The sequence below is a fragment of the Petaurus breviceps genome, unplaced genomic scaffold (genome assembly GCF_028583685.1).
Source record: "Petaurus breviceps papuanus isolate PSGF00001 unplaced genomic scaffold, PetGlider_PUasm1.0 90769, whole genome shotgun sequence".
NCBI classification, from domain to species: domain Eukaryota; kingdom Metazoa; phylum Chordata; class Mammalia; order Diprotodontia; family Petauridae; genus Petaurus; species Petaurus breviceps.
The window spans coordinates 13,193,042-13,215,812 of NW_027187341.1; the positions used below are offsets into that span (position 1 = coordinate 13,193,042).

The following is a 22,771-nucleotide window of genomic DNA, read 5'->3' on the forward strand; positions in this document are numbered from 1 at the left end:
TAATCTATGTAGGAGGCAGTAAGAACCTATACTAGGGTGAGGACAGTGGAGATGCAAATATTCCAGAGACCTTTAGAAGGCAGAATTAGCAAGGTTGGACAATTTGGCTAAGAACATCAACATGTCAGCATGCGGGCTGCTGAGATTGAGATTTAAGTCCCTGGACCCATTTTTCTTATGGGAGGTGCAGAGGTGTTCTCAATAAAACCACTCTGAGTGAAACATAAAAGAGGTCAGTGGTTTCATTAGCAGAGTAGAGAAAGTTATAAATAGTCTGACTTTCCACTCACCTTATTTCTGAGAATTATAAAATGTGAGATTGGATTCAAGCTTAACATATGGATAAGGGATCAATTTAGCCCTTAAGTACTTTCAGGAAGCTCCCATGAAGGGTAATATAAGTTTTGTGAGCATATCTGAAGACAAAATTTGGCAACCACTATGCATATTCAGCAGAACTTGCTGGACTCAAGAGTTCAAGGAAACCAAAATAGATGAGAACCTGATCTAAGCTAATCATCTAATTATTCAAATGGAAATAAAGGGGACTTGCTCAGCAAAGACAACTGACATGGAGAAAGTTTCAGCAAGTGCTATCAACCTACATGAGTGAAAAGGAAGCCTTGTTTGAGGGGTTAGACAACTCGACAACCCTAATACAACCATCTCTACACCAAGAAAATGCTAGCAATCATATACTTGCAATACTAATAACTTTTGTCATCATGATACATGGCATGGCAAAAGCAATAGGGCCTAACCTTGGGCTTAGAAAGACCTAGGTTCAAGTCTTGTTTCTGAAATACACTAGGAATGTGACCACAGACAAGTCATAATCTTTCAGTGCCCCTAGACAACTCTCTAAGAGCCTAAGTTACAGATGAGTTACCATTCTCTAATGGTGGAGGTAGTTTTCACACTGGGAGTTCCTATAATGATGAAATAACTGGTCCAGACAAAATAAAAATAATACTTAAATGGACCTGTGGACTCACATATGGATGCTTCTGCCAACAATGCATATCACAACCCATTCATTTCTGTGCTACCCATGCCTTCTCATGAGCTCACCACAATGGGTCTACCCAAGGTGCTAGCAGCATCCTTTGATTTCCCTTGTCATCTCCAGGATACCAGTGGAGTACTTGGGTAACCCACTATCCTCACTCTTACCCAATGGGCAGCCCATCTTTTGTGTTCATGCATCTCTTCGACAACATCCTTCCTTTATTCTAGTTTTTAATAGTTCTTTCTTTGTTATGCATAACAGCCACCACACCACTCTCCATTGCCTTCTGAGCCATACATAATGGGAGAAGGATGAGTCTTTACTTAGACCCATTTTCTGTCCATAAAAAAAGTTTTAGGAAACTCTTGTTTATGCCATCAATTCCATATATGCCCCCATAAGTTCCACATATGCATTGAGAGTATCCTTCACGAGGGTATTAGTGGGAACAGGATCACACCTTTGCCATCACACAAATCAATCAAAAGAGGTAAATCAAGCTCCCACTGAACTGATTCACTTGATACAAAAATAGACTGGTTCAGAGGTGGCTAGGTGATGCAGTGAATAGAGCACCCGCCCTGAAGTCAGGAGGACCTGAATTCAAATCCGACCTCAGACACTTAACACGCTTACTAGCCATGTGACTTTGGGCAAGTTACTTAACCCCAATTGCCCTCCAAAAAAAAAAAGGCAAAAAAAATAGACTAGTTCAGTAGAGCAAAACATCACTTTAAAAGCTCTCTTCCAATAAGGTTTCTCCCACACACGTAGCAAAATTATTCAAGATTCCTTGAAAGTTATAACATATCATTGACAGCAGGCGAGCAATAAAACTCAGAAACTTATGCTCCCCAAAGGTGTTCACCACTGTAATAGGGGAATCCACTGCAGGATTCAAGTTGAAAAGGGAATATTTATAGATTTTGAGGTCCTCCAATATTCTCATTTTTCAACATCAGGTTAGCTAGATCAAACCAGACACTATAGAACCTACTGGAAAAAAATTCAAGTTGAAGAGGAATTATCTACAGATCTTGAGGTTTTCCAGATGTTCTCAGTTTTGGACAACACCAAGATGATCGGATCAAGCCCCCAGACACCATAGAGCCTCCTGGAAAAGATTGATGACCCCTCAGTAGAGTTTGGCCTAACCATCTACACAGGAAAAAACAAGTTGATAAAGGATGCCTGTTGTCCAGATTATGACACAGATGAACAGCCCAGAGATCGCATCCTTCAGTGTGGGGGTGTGTAAGTGTTTGAGATACTATTAGCCCCACTTTGCAGATAAGAAAACAGGCCCAGAGCAGTTAAATGATACAGCTAGCTGTCAGTTAAGTGATACAGTGAGTGGTATTTAAGGCAGTGTTTAAATTCAGATCAGCCTCACACCCAAGTCCAATAGTATGTTCCAAAAATTCATTTGTAAATCAGTTGCTGGGGACTCAACACATTTTTTCCACAAGGAAAAAAAATGTTATAAATGGTACATTAAATGCTGCAATATTTATTTTATATCCATTTACGATTATTTCACTCTATGTACCATACCATGTGATCAGTTTATCATTAACTGAAAAATATAAAGAACATAAAATACTATAATAGATGTTAGTAGATTATAGAAAAGCATTTGCTTCAGCAGAAGAAAATGCCATGTTTCTCATCCATATATAAGATCATTCAATATTCCTTAGAAAATATGACAGAAATAACCCTGTTCAATGACCCTGATAGCAGACATCAAGCAAGTCATAAAATAAGGAGATGTATGCTTGCCAAAGGTATTTGCCACTGAGATGGAAGAGAATCAGCACCGCGTCAAAGTAGCTGAAGAGGTCCTCCATTTGCTCCTATTTGCAGGTGACATTGTACTGACTGCCGCAAGCCCAGAATACAACAAAGCCTCCTGCAAGAATCTCACATGATTCAAAAGAGTTTTGCTTGTCCATCCCCACTAGAAAAACCGGCCTCTTTAAAAAGAAATCCCTAATCACACACCCTCTATTATTAGAGACAACATGATTATATGTAAGAGATATATGAAATGAATCAGCAGAATCAGCACTCCCCTTCATAAACTCACTGTCCTAGGCAGACTGGCCATATAAAGACAACATTCCATTTCCTGGCTCGGCACAGGTGGTCCCCATTGTGTCTGGAATGTTCTTTTTCCTCACCTCTGCCTCATTGAATTCCTAGCTTCCTACAGAGCATGGGTCAGGGGTCATTTTCACTGTATCATTTGTTCTTTTTGCTCAAGTGGTCAATTCAGGGATTACTTCATAACTGAAAAGCAAGCAACTCTTTAGCATTGAGTCATATGTGTCCCTGAAATCTCTAGAAGTTCCCAGGGGACCTCTGGTACGTGCTCCCTGGAATGGCTTCTACAGACCCATTACTATGCATGCTCCAACTCTTTCTACAAGTATATATGGGACAAACAGTACAGATGGCAGTGAGTTGGGTCCAGAAGGAGGAAGAAAACAGGCTAGATTATTTAGGGAAATAGCAAAGTTCTCTTACAAACAACAAGTTTCGCATGAAAGCAAAAGGACACCTTTTAAAACTAACATTCTACAAGCGTTGCTATCAGGCATGAGATGTAGAATACAACTGGCATGAAAGAATTAAAAAATTTCACAGAGGGCAACAGATAGGGACATGTCAGGCAAAGAGTCAAAGTATTCCACTGGTCCCCCTGAAATACCAGGAGAAAGTAAGCAAGTTCTCTAGAATGTAGGAAGGACCTCCTATGGCAAAGTTAGGGAAGGATATGGACAAGGGTAACAAAAGGAGGGGCAACTAGGTGGAGCAATGAATAGAGCACCGGCTCTGGAGTCAGGAGGACCTGAGTTCAAATGTGGCCTCAGACACTTAACACTTAACACTTAACTAGCTGTGTGACCTTGGGCAAGCAACTTAACCCCAGCTGCCCTGCCTTCCCCCCTCAAAAAAAAAAAAAAGAGTAACAAAGGAAAAGCAGGCATAGATGGGTTATCAAGTGATCTGTATCATTGTACGGAACTCCCAAACCACTGAGATCCATTTGAGTATATCCATTATGGTGTCTCTAAGTTCCTGACACTGATGAAATCATAAGTTTGTAGTGTCCTTCACCAAAAAAAAAATTCTTCCCAAGTATTCCATATCAATCATTTTTATTCAGGAAAGATTAAGAAAATGAAAAAAATTAATTTTGATCTTACTTGTGTGACTTTCTTTCCTACTTAGTTACAAGTTATCTGATCAAATGAGAGAATTAAGCCCAGGCTTGGGAAAAAGGTCATTTATTACTCAACAAGAGGATGTCTCCAGAGTAGCTACACTGCTCAGCCCTGCATGAAAAGTTAGAAGAGACCCCCAATTCTATTTTAAATTGATAAGAACGTTCTCAACCCTTGCTGGGAGTCCCATGTGCAGCCATGATCACCTTTTCCCAAAAGGAGATTGAAAAAGATCCACAGATGGATGATTAGGCTATTTATATGCTGTCAAATTTCTGTTATTTGTGATTTCACAATACTAGCTTGCAACCCAGGTGGGACCTCCCCACCTGCCTGCAAATAAGCTAGACACAGACTATTAAGAGGTGGCTGTATTTGCTATATCATACAAGGGAAAAAGTTGTAAGAACTAAGCTTATCTAGTCAAAAGGATATTTGACATTTTGGAGGATACTAAAAACCCTATAAATCCCTGTTAGCAAACTCCCAAAATATGGGTTACTGATTACAAGTAACATTCAATCATTTAAAAAAAAAATAACAATACTGCCATACACTTATTTAGGAGAGGTAATATGGTGAGAAGATAAAGGAAACCTACCTCAACCTCAGGCAGACCTCAGTTCAGGTCTTGATTGACACATATTAGTTGGGTAAACATGAACAAGTCACTTAATCTCTTACTGGATCTAGGAAATTCTCTAAGGATAAATTATAGATTAGTCAAGGATCTTTATCAGTAAAGGGAGTTTCAACCCCAATTAAATCATAGGTCTAGATAGGGGAAAATTTTATTTAAAAAAACATTTTTCATGGTACTTTTAAAGTTTATAAAGGGCACTTTTGCTTCTACTGACTCATTTGATGCTTCCATCAATACTGTGGAGGCAGGAAAAATAATCATTATTATTACATAATGAGGAAATTAAGATTCAGTGAAGTTAGACAGTAAGTGGCTTATATAGAATTTTGGTATGGGTCTTATGACTTGAAGACCAGCATATTTCCATTCCTTTAGGTTGCCAATTCTCAGTCATCTATAACAAATTTTTAATATGTATATCACATTATATTATTATATTCATACATATATATGTGTATACACACATGCACATTTATACATTTATGTTCCCCCAATTACATTAAAACAATTTTTTGACATTTGGGATTTTTTAAAGTTTTGAATTCCAAACTCTATTCTTCCCTCCCTCTCCTACTTTCCCCCCTCCCTGAGATGATAAGCAATGCAATATAGATTATTCTTGCACAATCATGTAAAACATTTCTATATTAGTCATTTTGTACAAGAAAACTTGAATAAAAGAAAAAAGTGAAAGAAAGAGAAAAATAACATGCTTCAGTCTGTTTTCAAACAATATCAGTTTTTTCTATGGAGGTGGATAGTATGCCTCATCATGAGTCCTTTAGGATTGTCTTAAATATTCTTCCCAATATGACGATCCAAGTTATTCACAGTTCTTCATTGAACAATATTGCTGTTACTGTGTACAATGTTCTCCTGGTTCTGTTCACTTTGCATCAGTTCATGTAAGTGTTTCCAGGTTTTTCTGAAATCTGCCTACTCATCATTTCTTATAGCACAATAATATTCCATTATAATCATATACCACAGTCTGCATATCCATTTCCCAGCTGATAGGCATCCCATCCATTTCCAATTCTTTGAGATCACAAAAAGAGCCTCTATAAATATTTTTGTACAAATAGGTCCTTTTCCCTTTTTTATGTCTTTAGGATATTGACCTAGCAATGGTATTGCTGTATCAAAGGGTATGCACAGTTAAATAGCCCTTTGGGCATAGTTACAAAGGTTTAATTCAAGAATAGCCCCTTCCTGGGCTAAACAGGTTGTTGGACTTCTTGTTTCACTGTCTCTATCTTAAAATTTCCCTAGGAACGTTTTTAAAACTAGTTTGAAATTTCTAAGTCCATATACACATATGTATATATTTGTAAATGTGTGTAAATATATGCATATACACATGAAAATAAATACAGATAATGTGTAATCATATCTGCATATTCATGTGGTGGTATATATATATCTAGATTTGTAGCTATATCTAAAATATGTACATGTAAACATATCTATGTGTGTAGGCACTTACATATCTACATGTGTACATATATGGGCACCTCCAAAGATCCATAATACACTTGACTTTTTTTTTTCTTTTTTGGAAGGGGGAAGGCAGGGCAATTGGGGTTAAGTGACTTGCCCAAGGTCACATGGCTAGTAAGTGTTAAGTGTCTGAGGCCAGATTTGAACTCGGGTCCTCCTGACTCCAGGGCCTGTGCTATATTCACTGTGCCACCTAGCCACTCCTACACTTAAGATTTTAAAAAGTCATGCTTACTAATCTCAATAATCTATACTGCTTCTTTCCCTTTAGAAGGGATATTAAGACAATATTGTTATTTTGTGCGGTAGTATCTCTGCAGTGAAATTCACTGCTACATAAAGCCATCCTGAAAAAGATCACATTTGGACTTGAAAAGGGCTGGGATGATTTAGGGACTAAATATAACCTTCAGAAGTACCAAGATTGGGTTTACATCTGTTGCCCGCCATGCCTCTCGATCTTCATGTCATTGCTCAGCATCCCAACACCAAGTAACTCTCCATGATGAGATTTAAGGTCTGTCCCCAACCAAGGCAGGACTCTAAGCTTGACAGACCATAAGCCTGGCCTGCTCCCAGCTTCCCATTGAAACTGTCACTGCTATCCACTTTGCTGTTGTCTTTAAAGGAAACGGCCATACTGCAGAAGTGCATTCCAGAGGTCTTTTCATAAAAACCGTCCTGTGTGCTCCATCTGCATGTGCAATCTGCTTGTGTATTTTCAGCCAGCTTGCATGGGCAGATTAATGTGTACAATTAGAAAGCAACCTCACAGGCATTCAATAAACTGCCTCTGTTATTACACTCAGGAGAGTCCCTTTGGATGTCAATAAAAGCCTAGTTTTCTGCCTGTTAGCTAAATAATTGACAACACTAAAAATAATCAGAAGCAAATGAACAAAGTCAGGAACATGGTGTCGAGAGTGTATAGACGAGGATGCACAGTTGTGGCCCCACTCAGCAACTCTGAGTACTTTCTTAAGCAAACACAGAGCTGGGGATGCCTTTCCCTAAAGAAAAGGCAATGTGTTACTAACTTGCCGGGAAACCACACATTATAGATGCTGGGGACGGGTACTGCCAAGACAGGAGCCATTGACTAATCTAAAAAAAATTGGTTTACATTTGTTTTGCTTTTCTCCATGTGGCAGGCTTTGGAAAAATCTAGTCAAGCTAAGAACAATCGGATTCAAATATGTTTCTGATGGAAGGGACCTTTAGAGACCATTTAATCCAACACCCTCATTTTACAGATGAGGCTATGGTCCAGAGTGGTTGTCATTTGCCTGACAATAGACTTTACACACTTATGACCAGGGTTATCTCTGAGTTTGTGCAAAGTTGTCCCTTCTTGTTTCCAATCAAACACATGTATTGACATAGGGCTGAGGGAGCTTGGTCTTTTGTGATAAGGCTGTCTCCCTATTAGCTAAAACAGGGACTGTCTTCCCTTTCAGGTATGCAGCATGTCAGGAGAATCTCAAGTCACTTCATGAGGGGTGACTCCTCCCACATTCACAGCAGCAGCTCACATTTATGTCCACAGTGTTTTACAACATACCAAACTTTACTCCAAAACAAAACCTGGCAAAGTAGCTCAAACATGATTATCCGCACTTTACAGATGAGGAAAAACAGGGAAAGAAAGTGGTTTGCCCAAGGTCATGCAGGTCTCCTGACTCTTAGTTCCAGTTAGTCAGTCCACATTCATTTATTAAGGACCTACTGTGTGTCAGGCACCATGATAAGCTCCAGAACTCTTTTTCCTATGTAATGTGCTTCTCAATCTTCTTGCAAAGATCATGACTACATTAGGTGCATGGGTACTGTGATGTCCGGAAGCTGACTCAGGAGGTCAATGGGTTTGTTGTCTGAAACTAAATACTTTGTTAAAACACTAGGTTGATAATGTGGGGGCTGGGCATTATCCTTGATATGGAGCCTGTACAGGGGATGTGTAAATAATTCAGCACATACCAGGCAAAATCTCACGAAGCCAAACTAGCCAGGAATTCCCCAAGGGACAGCAGGGAAGTTTTGAACTCCACTCTAGAGTTTACGCAAAAAGTATGAGAAGTATATACAACCTACCCCACCTGAAGTCCATCAGGCTAATTCCCTAGTCCTTTGGGATAACAAATCCTGCTTATTCATGAGGGCAAGGGAACTAAGCATCTATATAATACCTACCATTTGCCAGATACTGTGCTAAGTGTTGTGGTTTTTTTTCTGCATACACTAACTCATCTGATCTTCACAACAACTCCGTGAGGTAGATGCTGTTACTATCCTTATTTACAGTTCAGGAAAGTGAGGCAGCAGAAGTTAAGTCACTTGTGCAGAATCATATGGTTAGTAAATGTCAGAGGCTATATTAGAACTCAGGTCTTCCTGACTCCAGGCCCGGTGCTCTATCTACTATCCCACCAAGTACTTTCATAATTTTATACTAGTTGGTTTCAGTTACTTACCTCCCTCCCTCTACCCCTTCCATGGTAGTTTTTTAGAAATATAGGTGGTCTTCTGCCAGAGATGATTCAGAGGAAGAACATAGAATCTTAAGGACTGTACAAGAGTAAAGATGTATCACTTAGAATACTAGAACAGATAACTTCAGACAGTCAGACTTGATTATGCCAGAGTTCAAAGCCATAACCAGCAATTTTGGTACCCAGAGCAGGCTGCCCAAAATGTGTCCTCAATTCAACTTTAGAAATAGTGACGTGAAAATAATACAAGATGTAATAAGGATAAATTCAGTCAAGTGAAAGGACCAACTTCTTTGCTGCACCTGGATCAAAGCTCCAGTGGTCTTACCCTAGTTATGGCCACATCAAAGTTCCATTTCAGAACCAATGTATGGCAGTCTTCAGTTCAAAACACCAGATCCCATTTTGGTAAGCCTATTCTGAGTCCCTCATCATCCGGGAAATATAATGAGGAAATGACCAACTTTCCACAAACCAAAGTATTCTCAGTGCCCAGAACACAGTAAATATTTGATAAATGCTTGTTGATTGACTGAAAAGCAATTTGATTTTCATGTGAACTCTTACAAATACTCAACTTTAACTTACCAGGGAGGTTGATCATTAAATGCTTCTCTCCTTTGCTTCTCTTGAAGCCTTCTTTTTTCCTCCAATTTATTGCTCTGAAGTTTCAAACATACCCAAAATCAATCTACTAGGCATACTTTAGACAAAAAAAGAATAATTGCACAATTACCTAAGACACAACATACAGATGGACCTTTGGAGCCCAATTTAGTTCACACAGAATGTCTCAGAACATGCTTTGGCATGGACTCCTGCTCAGAGCTAAGCAAAACTACCATACCTCATGCCTGGCATGCCAGGCCAAATATACAATAACCACTTTGCACCTTCACCTTCTTGGCTTGCTTTGGGTAAATCACAGACTCCATCAGTATTTCAGCTATTCCAGCTTTAAGACAGAAATGATAATACTACTATATTCTACTAAGCAAGTATTTCTAAAACCCTCAAAAAGAAAAAAAAAGTTTCTGATTGATTAAGTCAAATAATTTATAGTGAATGTAGTAGGAAATCTTCTATATAAAATCAAAATAGTTCAGCCTAACAGGAAAAACCAAATGGATGAATAATGCCTTTTTTTGTCCAGCTTATGATATGTAACTGAATAATCAGTCATAGGGCTTGTCCACTAGCATATGTACACACACACACACACACACACACACACACACACACACACACACACACGAAAGAGCCTTCAAATGAACATTAAGCTTGAAGCTGGACCCAGAATTGAAAGAGGAGAACAGGTTGTATTACTTGTAGAAATTTTTGCTCTGTGTGTGTGTGTTTTAAAAATATCCTGAAAATTCTTCCAGAAAAAAAAGGTTTTCATACCAGTATTTAATGATTTTTTAATAATAGAAATAGAAATCATAAAATACTACTCTGAGGAATTAAGCTGGGGATCATTTAAAGGGTAAAAGAGAGGGACATGGTGAGTGCTGGCAGGCTAAATCACATTGCAAACAAGGAACTGTTCAGAGGAAGTTAGATGAAAGATAATAGATGATTGGAAAAGATCAGACCCCCACATAGCAAGAGATGGTCAATGGATATGCTATAAGCTCCTTTCGTGGGCACAAAATGTCAAAAATGCAGAAGGAACCACCACCATCAACCCCTCTCCTGTTACCTCCTGCAGCACAGTCAATCAACTCCTCATGATGGATTTACAAAAGAATGTGAACAAGTGACATCAAATGGTCAATGACATATGGGGTAGAGTTGGGGGGAAAGAACTCACACCATTGAGATTACATATCTAAGAGCATATTAAGGAAATGCTACCTTGTTTTCCTTTCCTCACTGGCCCTGTCATTTCATGTAGGCAATAAACCAAAAAAAGAAAACCCATCACGAAAGAAGGGATGACTTTCAAAAAAAAAGACTTAATTGACCTTTGTCTTAAAATCTAATACTTACATCAGTTAAGAGATTTAACAGAACATGCCATAAAGCAAGTTATTAACTTATCTACAAAAAAAGTGTGTTTTTCAAGAGTTGGTTACAAAGACATCCCAGAGATAAAGGAATTCATATTTACACAAATCCTGTTGTCATCATACAGTCTGGCAGATTCTAAACCCAACATAGGACAACCATGGATAATATTGACCAACTATTATGATGCAGCAGTTGCTTGGAAATTTTCTTATGAAAGACAGATTGAACATTTGAGCCACAAACACAAGAGAGGGTTTAGACAAGTTCTCCAAGACAAGAAAGGCATGAAGTTTTAAATGAATGGCAATGACAAAGTAAGCAGTAGTATTTGCTGTGATGTGAAGCCCTGGATTTGCCCAGCAGGGAAGTGGGAGAGAGAAGAATAACCAAAGTTAGAACTTCTGACCATAATCTGGCTACAGATTTCCAATAGGAGAGGAAAGAGAATCTGGAGAGGGAGGAGGTAAATTAACAATACTTCTACTCATAGATGCTAAAGAGGCCAGGGTGATAAAACAGAACAGTGAACTAGGAATAAGAAACTCTGAGTTCTAATCCTTACCCTGTAACTTACTAGTAATGTGAATGTGGTAAATTCACTCACTTTCTCTGAATCTCAACTTACTCATCTGTATAATGGGCTACCACTGTTTCCACTCCCATATATCATAGAGTTGGGAGAAAATAATTTTATAAGTTTTAAACTATTATGAAAAGTGAGCTACTAACCTCCCTCCTTGTTAATGCATTATTATAGTTGCTGCTCAGTCATTCAGTCATGTCTTACTCTATATAACCTCATGGACTTTGCCCATTGGATTTTCTTGGCAACGATACTGAAGTAGTTTGTCATTCTCTTCTTCAATGCATCCCTATTTTACAGATAAGGAACTGAGACGAGTAGAGGTTAACTGACTTGCCCACAATCACATAGCTAGTGTCTGAAGTCAAATTTGAACTCATATATTCCTGACTCCAGGCCCAGTGCTCTATCCAATACACCATGTAGCTGCCCCATAAAAGTTTGTTGTTTAGTCATTTCGTTATGTCCAACTCTTTATGACCCTCTCCAGTTTCTCTTTCTCCTCTCCTATTGTAAAGCTGCAGCAGATTATGGTCAAATATTAGGTAGTTTGAGAGGGAAGTATGAGAATTAGGAGATGGGAGTGAGGGGAGAAGAAACCAGAAAAGCTTTCATGGTGAAGAAGATGTAGCTAAAGTTATAATGTAGTAGTCAACTTATGTCAATAAGCACTTGTTAAGTGCCTACTGTATGCCAGACCCTGTGTTAAGCATTTAAGAAAAAGAAAAAAAGGCAAAATGAGTTTCTGTTCTTAAGGAGTTCAACATTCCAATGAGGAAGATGGTATCTGCACACCTATGTACATCCAAGATACATAGGGTAAACTGGAAAGACTCTCTGAGGAAAGGAAATAGCATTAAAATAAATATCAAATAAATATAGATTTTAAATAAATATAATTTTTTTAAAAATAAATATAAATTAAGTTAAATCTTAAGAGGGGAAATGCTTCTTAAAGAAGATGGGACTTTTGCTGAGACTTGAAGGAAAGCAGGGAAGTCAGAAGATGGAGATGAAAAGTAAAATATTCCAGGCTTCAGGAATACTTCGTGAAAATATTTAGTTAGGAAATAGAGTATCATGTGTGAGGAACAGCAAGGGGGTTAGTTAGCATCACTAGATTATAGAATGCATAAGGGGAAATTAGAGTGTGGGAAGACTGGAAAGGTAGGAAGAGGTCAGGAGATGAAAGGCTTTAAAAGCCAATAAGGGGGTTTTACAAGTTGATCTTGAAGGCAATAGGGAATTTTATTGAATAGATGGATGACATGATCAGACCTGCACTTAGAGAAAGATCACTCTGCTAATAAAGTGGGGGAAACTCACTGGTATAGGGAGAGACTTCAGGCAGGGAAAGCAACCAGAAGTCTTATAGTCCAGGCATGAGGTGGTAAGGGACTATATCAAGATGGTGGCAGTGTCAGAGAAGAGAAGGGGGCATATGCAAAACAGGCTAGGGAAACTGGGCTTGGACCGTGCTAACACACTTATCAATGACTCTCATAAAGCATAGATGGCATGTTCATCAACAAAGTTTGGGGTGACAAATGACACAGTAAGTAAATAAGCAGCTGGGTGGCTCAATGGATAGAGCACTGGGCCTGGAGTCAGGAAGATCCGAGTTCAAATCCAGCCTCAGACACTTAGTAGCTTTGTAAGCCTGGTCAAGTCACTTAGCCCCATTTGCCCCAGTTTCCTCATCTGTAAAATGAGAAGGAAATGGCAAACCACTCCAGTATCTTTGCCAAGAAAACCCCAGATAGGATCATCAAGAGTCAAGCATGACTGAACAATTATTATTGGGCAGCTAGGTGGCACAGTGAATAGAGTGCTGGTAATTTACAAAGAGACCAAATGATACTCCATGTCAGGATAAATTTCCTAGCACAGGGCTGTCCAGAAATGGAATAGCCTGCCTTGAGAAGTAGGGGGAGGGAGTTCCTTGGAGGTCTTCAAACAATGTCTAGATGACTTTGGGGGGGGGGATATGTTATAATTGGGATAATTTTCATGCCTAGATAGAGGTTGAGGTGCCCTTTAACTCAAATTATGCAATTCTTCAAAAAATTCTACTCATAAACCTACAAGAAATCTCTATGGGGCACTAGGCATTCAAATACAACAGGGTTCCATTAAAATAGTAATGCCAGGGAAGAGAATCAGCCACCCACGTTACAGGCTTTCCATGATGCAATGAGGTATTTGTCTGTATCCCCTGCCATTAGCAGCAGCAGGGATCCTACTCCATTTCCATACCTCTGACTATCCAGAGTCTTAATGTCTCATATATCACTTTTCTTTTTTGCAAAGGAGATATAATTTGACCCAGTGTTCCACTGATGTATAACATACCAGAACTTTACTCATGAAAGTAGAAGTTTTTAACTCTCTATCAGGTGTGAGGATATTATAAAAACTGAGCAAGGTCCAGTTGGAACTTACAGCTCCAATCAAAATGTAAAAAGCTTGTTTGCATCTAAATGCATTTCTTTCTTTAATTGAATTTAGAAGAAAGTCTTGAGGTTTAAAAGGGATTTCTGAAAATGGGCCTCATTATTCCGAAACAGAGAATAGTATTAAGGTTATTTGCATCCACTAATATCGTACAGTGCCTTTTCGCCTTCTCCTTTCAATCTGAAGCTTTAATATCTCAGTCAAATTTTCTCTGCTTTATAGAGCACCACATGTAGGAAATGTTAGCTCACCATTATTACACTACGGGTAATCATCTGTTTTTAATGATAGAGCAGACAGACAAGTATTATCTCAAAATTGATCACAGGGGCTTTGTTCTTTTATAGTCCTAATCTTTCTGAGGTTTTGGAATGGAAGGGGTGGGGGAATATTCTCTCAGTCACCCCTTGGGGCTTGTCATCGGGAAAACAAATGGTTAGAGCTGACCAAAAGTAGAATGAACTTCCATCTACTACGAGGAAGGGTGATCTCCCTTCCTTGAAGGTCTCCAATCAGAGTCTGGATGACTGATCTGGAGGTATATTAGAGAAGAGATTCATGCTCAGGGACAGGTTGGCATAGATGTTCTGTGAGGTTACTTTTGATTCTGATTTGGGATTATACCTCTCTGTTCAGTTGTTTCAGTCATATCTGACTCTTCGTGACCCCATTTGGGATTTCTGTGGCAAAGTAGTTCACCATTTCCATCTCTAGCTCATTTTACAGATAAGGAAACTAAGGCAAACAAGGTAAAGTGACTTGCCCAAATGAGTGTCTGAGGCTGGATTGGAACTCAGGTCTTCCTGACTCCAGGCCCAGTGTTCCATCTACTGTGTCACCTACCTGTCTCCTTCCCCTCTCCACTACTTGGATCTCCTGTTTCAAATGTGACTTAAACTGCCTTCTGCTCTAAGATTATGTTCTTTGGCAAAAGTTCTTCAAGGCATAAGTTGGTCTCCTCCTAGACCTCGCAATGGATATGCAAGATTGGTGTATTTCCCCTCCTCAGCCTACATCTGTATAGAGAAGGATATTAAGCTGGGGGGGGGGCCTGGCCCCCTCCGGAGTTTCCTGATAATTAAACGTACACCAGAAATCAATTTCTCAGCTTTCTGCATCAAATACCAGAGGACAACTAATAACATTGGGCTGGTGACCTCTGGTGACAGTCTTCTGACATAGGAAACTGGAAGAGAAGATGTGATTAAGGAGATCTCAGTTCACTGAAGGAAGGAAATGATATTCTTTGCACTGCTCTGCAGAGGCAGTCACGGATGGTAGCCCAGGGCCTGACCTGCCTGGATTTTATTTGGTTCTCAGCCAAACAGAAGGATGGTCAACTCCTCTCTGGTTTAGCAGACTCCGCACACTGCCATCAGTGCACATCTATGTCCATCTTGCACTTAAAAGGATGAGTGCTCTATAAGCACAGCCGTTAGGACCCGATGCAGACATATTCAAACTGGCAAAACAAAACCCCTCATTTATAGGAGCCATTTTCACACTTGGCATGTCAACTGTTCTCCAATCTGTCACAACCTACCCACATATTTACCCATTTCCATTATGTGTGATTTTTTTTTTTTAAAAGCCATAGAGGAAGGGATATAAAACAGTCCCAATGACACCTAGGGACAAAGTATATGTATATAATATATTGAATATATATGATAATACTTTACATACATATTATATATACACATATACATGCACATATATCAATATATTTGTGCATACATATATGTGTATGTATACATACATATGTGTTTATATATAAATATACTATAAATTACATAATCATGTGTAAAATATGTATCATTTCTATATAACATTAAATATAATAAAATATAACAATTAATATAATCTATAAATATATTTTCTATATACCTACATATATACACATATACATACATACATACACACACACACATAAATTATATAAAACCAGGAGACAGACAAACAGGTAGGTAGGTAGGTAGGTAGGTACCGTGTTTCCCCGATAATAAGACACTGTCTTATTATTTTTTTTGGACAGAAAAACACCAGAGGGCTTATTTTCAGGGGAGGGCTTATTTTAATGAACATTGACAGCAATTTTAACAAACAGGTAAATGTGAACAAAAAAAATGTACCTTTATTCAATAAGCAAATCACTGGGGAAGAACAGGATGACACGCTCACTGCTGCAGCTCTGATTGGATGCAGCTCGGAGCGCAGCGTGCGTTTCACGGAGGGGGGGTGACGGTACCGTAATGTAGCATGTAGAGCAGGGGATCACGTTCACTACAATAGCAATCTCAATAGGGCTTATTTTTTGGGGAGGGCTTATTTTAGAGGAATCTTACACAGTAAGGGGAGGGCTTATTTTCGGGATAGGTCTTATTATCGGGGAAACACGATAGGTAGGTAGATAATCTCCTGGTTTTAAACTCATCTGCCAGGGAGGAAGAAACAGCAATTTTCCCTGTGAGTAAAGGGAAACTTGATACCAGGTTATGCAACCCCGCCCCCACCCCTCACACTCAGCAACGGTCACTCTCAAATCTGAAGGTAGAATTTAATTGATAAGCATATATTAAGTACCTACTACCATATGCTAAGGATTGTGATACATGAATCAAAGGGGTGGAAAGGCAAAGAAAAGCTCCTTCCCATTTTGTATTTACTACAAATGTTAAACATAAAACAGATTCAGAGGCTCATGGCCCCTGAAGAAACAGTCTAAGAGTGGACAACAGTGTGGTTTATTATAGATGTTTGATGTTAATTAAATTGACTAAAGGAAAAGAGATGGTGACTTTAGCTGGTCTCTAGCTGACCACAGATGGGGGTCTTGCTGTGGCTTTGTTTGACAAAATTAAGAGGCTATGTCCAAAAGGATACCTACCAGGTCAAGTGTTCCTGATGGCACTGGGCCCACCTGCCAATGAAATGAGAGGCAGGAAGGTGCACCCTCCTCCCCATAAAGGAAAAAGGGAACAACAAATGAAGAAAAAGAATTTTAGAAGCTCTCACTAAAATCATCTAAAGAATACACAGTGACCAACATCAAATGGAAACTGATTCATTGAAACTAAAAATATTACAAGAGAAAGCACAAATATCTTGTGAATATTTCATAGGTACCATAAGCAATTAGTCTAGCTTTTGGCTACATTTACATTTTCCTATAAAAACATATCTGTTGCTTGGTAGCCAGGGCTAGGTTCTGCCCAAAAATAAATTACTTAAAATGAAAAAAGGGAGGGAGGAGGAAAAGAAAGACATCCTCAGAGAATAAAATTTTGTTTTCTTCTCCATTTAAATCTCCAGCAGGTGCTATACACAGATGCTCTGGCAGTCAGGGACAGCAGAACAGAAACAGAAAGCCAAAGTGGAATATATGTCTTATGGCTTGGGGAAAGGAAAGACTATAGACCTATGCTTCTACCCCACCAAGACAAGGTCTTCCAAGATCCTCTCCCCAAACTTACAGAGCCAGTCAGCACAATTTATGCTCAAGAGTAAGAACTAACAGTGGTTTGTTGTTATTGTTGTAGCAAAAACCTGGAAACAAAGTTTGGTGGCTATCAATTGAAGAAACTGCTGAACAAATTGTAGCATATGAACGTAACATAATATTATTTCATTGTAAAAATAGTAATGACTATGAAGAATTCAGAGAAACTTGGGAAGATTCATGAACATGGAAAGTAAAATTAGTAACTAGAACCAATAAATTCCAATGAAGCAAAAAAAATCAAAACAAAAAACCAACCCTTTGAAAGGTTTCAGAATTTTCATTAACACAGTGGTCAACCATGATTTCAGAAGACTGAGACTAGAAGTGCAGAATGAGACATCATATGACCTCAGATATGGCCAACGCATTCATTTAACTTGTGTCAGTATAATGAATTATTATGAGAGAGAAGTTATTGGAAGATGATAGAGATGCAAAAAAAAAAAAAGAAAGAAAAGAAAAAGCATCAGTATAACAAAAGAAAATCACATACCAGAAAATGAAAATAAATTCAGAGGTACCCAGGCAGGACAACTGTCACATGAAACAAACAGTATTTTCCAATAGGAAGTGCTGTTCACTATTGTCAAAAACTGCAGAGAGGACTGAGAAAAGGGCATTGGATTAATTAAGTAGTCACTGATGACAGAGTAATTTAAACAGAGAAGTTGGAGTAAGAAGCTGGACTACAACAATGAGCTTTTATTAAGCACTGCCCATAGAGGTGCTGGGTGCTGCGCTAAGCACTAGGAATAAAAAAGAAGGGCAGAAGGATGGTCCCTGCTCTCAAGAGGTCACACACAAATACATGCATAACTAACCTTGTACCTTGCAAGACAAAGGCAGTATAAGTGGGAGATAATCTCAGAAGGGACGGGGGACTGGGAAAGGTGTCTTGCAGAAGATGGAATTTGAGCAGAATCACGAAGGATATAAACCATTTACTCCAAGGATAGAAGCTAATTCAAAAGCACCAGATTAGGAGTATTATATAGGAAGAAAACTGAATTAGAGGGTATATGGGGGGAGGGGAGAAGTGTAAGAAAACTGGAGAAGGCAGGAAGGGATTTTAAAGGCAAACAGAGGATTCTATATTCGATTCTATAGGTAACAGGGAGCCATTGGAATGTGTTAAACGGAGGAGTGACACATTTAGATCTGTACCTTAGGTAAATCATTTGGCACCTGAGTGAAGAATGGACTGGAGGAGAGAGACTTGAGGAAGGAAGACCAGCCAGAAGGTGCTTGCAATAACCCAAGTGGGAAACAATGAAAACCTGAACCTATCACTACTGCCTGAAAACTACAATGTTTAGGTTAATGTCTTCTGGTCATAGGATTACTGATTTAAAGCCAGCAGGGACACAGATGAGGAAGCTGAAGGGACAGGAAAGTTCAGGGACTTGCCGCCATTTACATAAGTGCTAAGCTTCAGAGACCTGGGAAAGATGTTGGCTTAACAGGCCACGGTCCCCCACCACATCCAAGGCCAGCTCCAGTCGTTCTGATCTGTGTCTTGCCACTGGACCCACATGGATCCAGAGGATAAAGTGAGGTGGGTGACTTTGCACAGCCCTGCCTCACTTGAATCCAATTCATTTGCAAGTCATGGCATCACTTTCCTGATGTCATGGTTCCCTTTGAGAACAAAGGACAAACAAGAACCACTACAGCAAGAACAAGCTTCGGATGAGGGCTTTAAATTCAGGTCCTCTAAGCCCCAAGCCTTCCTCTTACCATTGTACCACACTGTCCTGTTTCTGCATTGAAACTTTATCTCACCTTTTCTCTCTGAGTTGCCTTTGTGGCTTGGAGCTTTGCTTCTTCCACTTCCTTCTGGAGTCTAATACATTCTTGTCTTTTTAGCTAAATCAATTTTGGGAGGACAGTTTAAAAAAAAGTTAGGTTTTTTTTAGTCAACCTCAAATGCAGAATTATGAAAAAAGCCAAATTACAGTATAATTTGTACTAAGCCTCAACATGATCAGCAGTTGTTATCCCAAGTTCCTTAGAAAGCAAAGAACAGCTGAGGCATCTCCCTCAAACACTGACCATTTTATGGAAAGTATTTCCTATTTCCACAAAGTAGTGTAGGATGAAATAGGCTTAGCTGGGTCTCTGGACCAGAGGCATTTTAAAGTAGCATCAGAGAGGCCTTTTAAGAGACTGGCCAAGGTAATATTCCCAGAATGTAATATCCCATAGATTTCTATTCAAATTGGATAGGGATATTTGCTGACATTCCATTTTTTTAGTTCTCTAATTTTGACTTGGAATTAATTTGAAACTTCATGACATTGATAAAGCAATTGCATGATTTTTTCATCATTCATTAAAAGCACTGATATTCAAAAGCAAAAAAAAAATTCCTTGATAAAATTAACTAGATAGGATGGGTTCTTTCTGACCTTTTGCTGGTATTTAGACTGTAAGAGTTGACATTGTTGTTTCTTCCTAGCTTCAGCCTCTGATTGGTTTCCACCTTAAAAAAAAAACGAGAGTTAGAGACAAGGAACCAATAAATAAAACTAGGAATGTTTAACTCAAATGTCAGCCATCAAAGAGAGTTAAGGCATAGTTTGCAACAAGGTTTTACTTATTAATGGTTTAATGCTCATGGACATTAAAATAAAACTGAATTCCTTAATAAGACATTAAAGAATAAGGGTTTCTATGTGTTTTAAGATTCCTGACTAAGCTATTCTACTTAAATAGATTTCTAACATTTTGCTCTAATTTTAATTATTCAGATCTTCTAGTTTCTATCCACCATCAAATAATATCTGAGTGCCTATACTCAATAATAAATATTCAGTTCCTGTCTTCCAGGAACTTAAATTCTAAAACACCTCTTCCTCCTAGATTTTCTGTGACCCAATACATCTCTGTTGGGGAGTAACTACTGCTTTCTTCTCTCTTTTGTGCATCCTACTACCCTGTATTAAAATGGGAAACTCTCAAATCCCAAAGTTCAATTCATTTTATGTGGATATAAATAAAAGCAAAGGAAATTTTCCAGCAAGATTTATTCCTTATAAACCCGCACAATTTGATGTTCTTTCCCCCTGTTAGTCAAGAAACATGGAAGTCAGATTATTTGCTAGCTCTTAGCTGTACACAAAAATAATTTAGTACCAAAAAACTCTGACTGCCCAATAATTGTTTTAAGAACTGGCGATTTGAGATTCTCAATGTTTATTCGATCTTGGTTTGCATAGCATGCTGTTATTGGTCAGTCATTTCAGTCCTGTCCACCTCTTCATGACCCCATTTGGGGTTTTCTTGGCAAAAATACTAGTGGTTTTCCATTTCCTTCTCCAACTCATCTTACAGACGTGAAACTAGGGCAAACAGGGCTAAATGACTTGTCCAGAGTCATGCAGCTTGTTAAGTGTCTGGGTCCAGATTTGAACTTGGGAAGATGAGTCTTCCTGACTTCAGGCCCAGCACTGAAAGATTTCTGAAAGAAATTTCAGTTCTCTGAAAGATTCACTCTCACAAAAAAAGCATAAAACAATTAGTATTCTGGGGAGCTTCTATAATTAAGCTACTAAAGATATCACTTGGACTTCTCCCTGTCCTTTTTTGGGGGGGTGGGAGGAAGGGACACACACTGTAAAAGAGGGTGGGGAAGTGGGAGAAGAGAGATGATGGGGAGAAAAAGTAACTTGAAGATTCTGATCTAAAGTTGCTCCCATTTTATGGAAAGGAGAAAAATTATTCTAATACAGTGTTGGGGGGGGCGCGTAGAAGTGACAGGTACTGGTCTAGTATTAGTGAGGTTTTCCACCAAAACTTTCCCAAAGTTTAATTCTACATATTCTAATAATTTGTCTTTCTTATGCTTGGTCTAACCACTTTGACAGTGGAATGGAAAGTTCTCCCATTTGTTGACTTTCATTAGCCTTCTTATGCAATCTTCACATTACTTCTACTTACAAACTATTTTTTTTTCCAAATTAGGTTTATCTTCCACCTCCTGGGGGACAGGGTAAAGGGAAGGGGATATTTTCTTCCAAAATTGCCACTTTAATTTGAAGTTTATTTCCTCTAGATTCCTCTGTATTAACCAGGTCTAAGACAACAGTGTGTGTCCCTTCCTTTCTGTTCTCACACCAGATGGGAAGGAAAGATGATTTAAAAGATTCACATTAAGTGGCCTCCCTTTTGAATGATTCAGGCTCTCAGAAGAGCTAGGACAAGGCAATTCATCACCCTGGCAGCATGCCCTCCTGAGGATCAAAGGTCTCTCTCCTTAGCCATGAAAACAGAGATGACATTTCTCTTCACACCTACCCCTGTGTCACTGGCTCACCTTCACTTCACATTCACAATCTCCTCTGCCTTCATTTCCACACAGATTAGTATTCCCCTCCTGTGATTAAAATGCTCAGAGTCTTTCGCTCACAACTTGACTTGTGCTACCAGGGAGTCACTCTTGTTCCCCAGGTAGGCTCTTTTCTTCAGAGTGCAATCATTTATGGAGGGGTCTAAATGCTTTGATGATTAAGCCTCCATTCCATTCCCTGGCAACTTAAAAGTACCCTGGCGTTCACTAGACAACCACGGCATCATCCATTCGATGCTTTGGGTAAAGTAACTGAGAGATTTCTACTGAGACAAGAAATGTGTTTACTTAAAACCATACTCCATCTCAGACGTTACAAAGATGGACTACCCACAGTGAGTGCTCCTAAGGGAGACCAATAAAAGGTACTTAGCTAGGAAAACTCATAAACTTCCATTGCTTAGGGTCACAACCCTAGCTATTTTCATTCTTCAAGGTCCACTTCAAGTGCCATGTAGTACACGAAACCTTCTTCAATTCCCTCAGGGAAAAAAAAGTTATTACTCCCACTTTGACTCTTTTACAGTTTTTTTAATCTCTTTATCCATTCTCAGCTTCTCTATTGTACATATGTCTATATTATCTCTTCCAATAAACCTGGGTCCAGAGACCCCCAAGGGAATCTGTAGATAGATTTCAGGGGATCTGGGATAAGAAAAAAATTACATCTTTATTTTCACTAACCTCTAACTGAAATTTAGTATTTCCTTAAATTATTTATAAAAGAATCATATTCTAAGAAGGGATTTGTAGTCTTCATCAGATTGCCAAAAGGATCCATGACACACCCACAAAAAAAGCTTAAGGACTACTTCACTAAACAGACCCTGCCTTCAAGGAGGTCACAGTGTTATTTCATCTTTATATCTCTCACAGTAGAACAATACTCTGCACACAGCAGGCAGTTAAAGAATTAACTGAAAGCAATGTTAAGACCACCTCTGGAATGGAATGGAAAGACATTTAAAAGTCCTTTCTACATGGGGATGTTCAAGGCAAT

At 38.9% G+C, this 22,771-nt stretch overlaps 1 protein-coding gene across 4 annotated transcripts in view; it reads right to left on the reverse strand.

The window, feature by feature from the left end:
• EPSTI1 (epithelial stromal interaction 1) overlaps nucleotides 1-22,771 on the reverse strand; it is a 111,178-nt gene that overhangs the window by 50,604 nt on the left and 37,803 nt on the right. For 3 of the 4 annotated variants that reach the window (XM_069068683.1, XM_069068685.1, XM_069068686.1), the window contains exons 4-6: nucleotides 19,832-19,905; nucleotides 19,206-19,289; nucleotides 9,460-9,533 (exon numbers count right to left, since the gene is read on the reverse strand). In XM_069068683.1, coding sequence (XP_068924784.1) covers nucleotides 9,460-9,533; nucleotides 19,206-19,289; nucleotides 19,832-19,905 — 232 coding nt within the window. The remainder of the gene's footprint in view (nucleotides 1-9,459; nucleotides 9,534-19,205; nucleotides 19,290-19,831; nucleotides 19,906-22,771) is intronic. The other variant, XM_069068684.1, reaches the window with a different exon arrangement.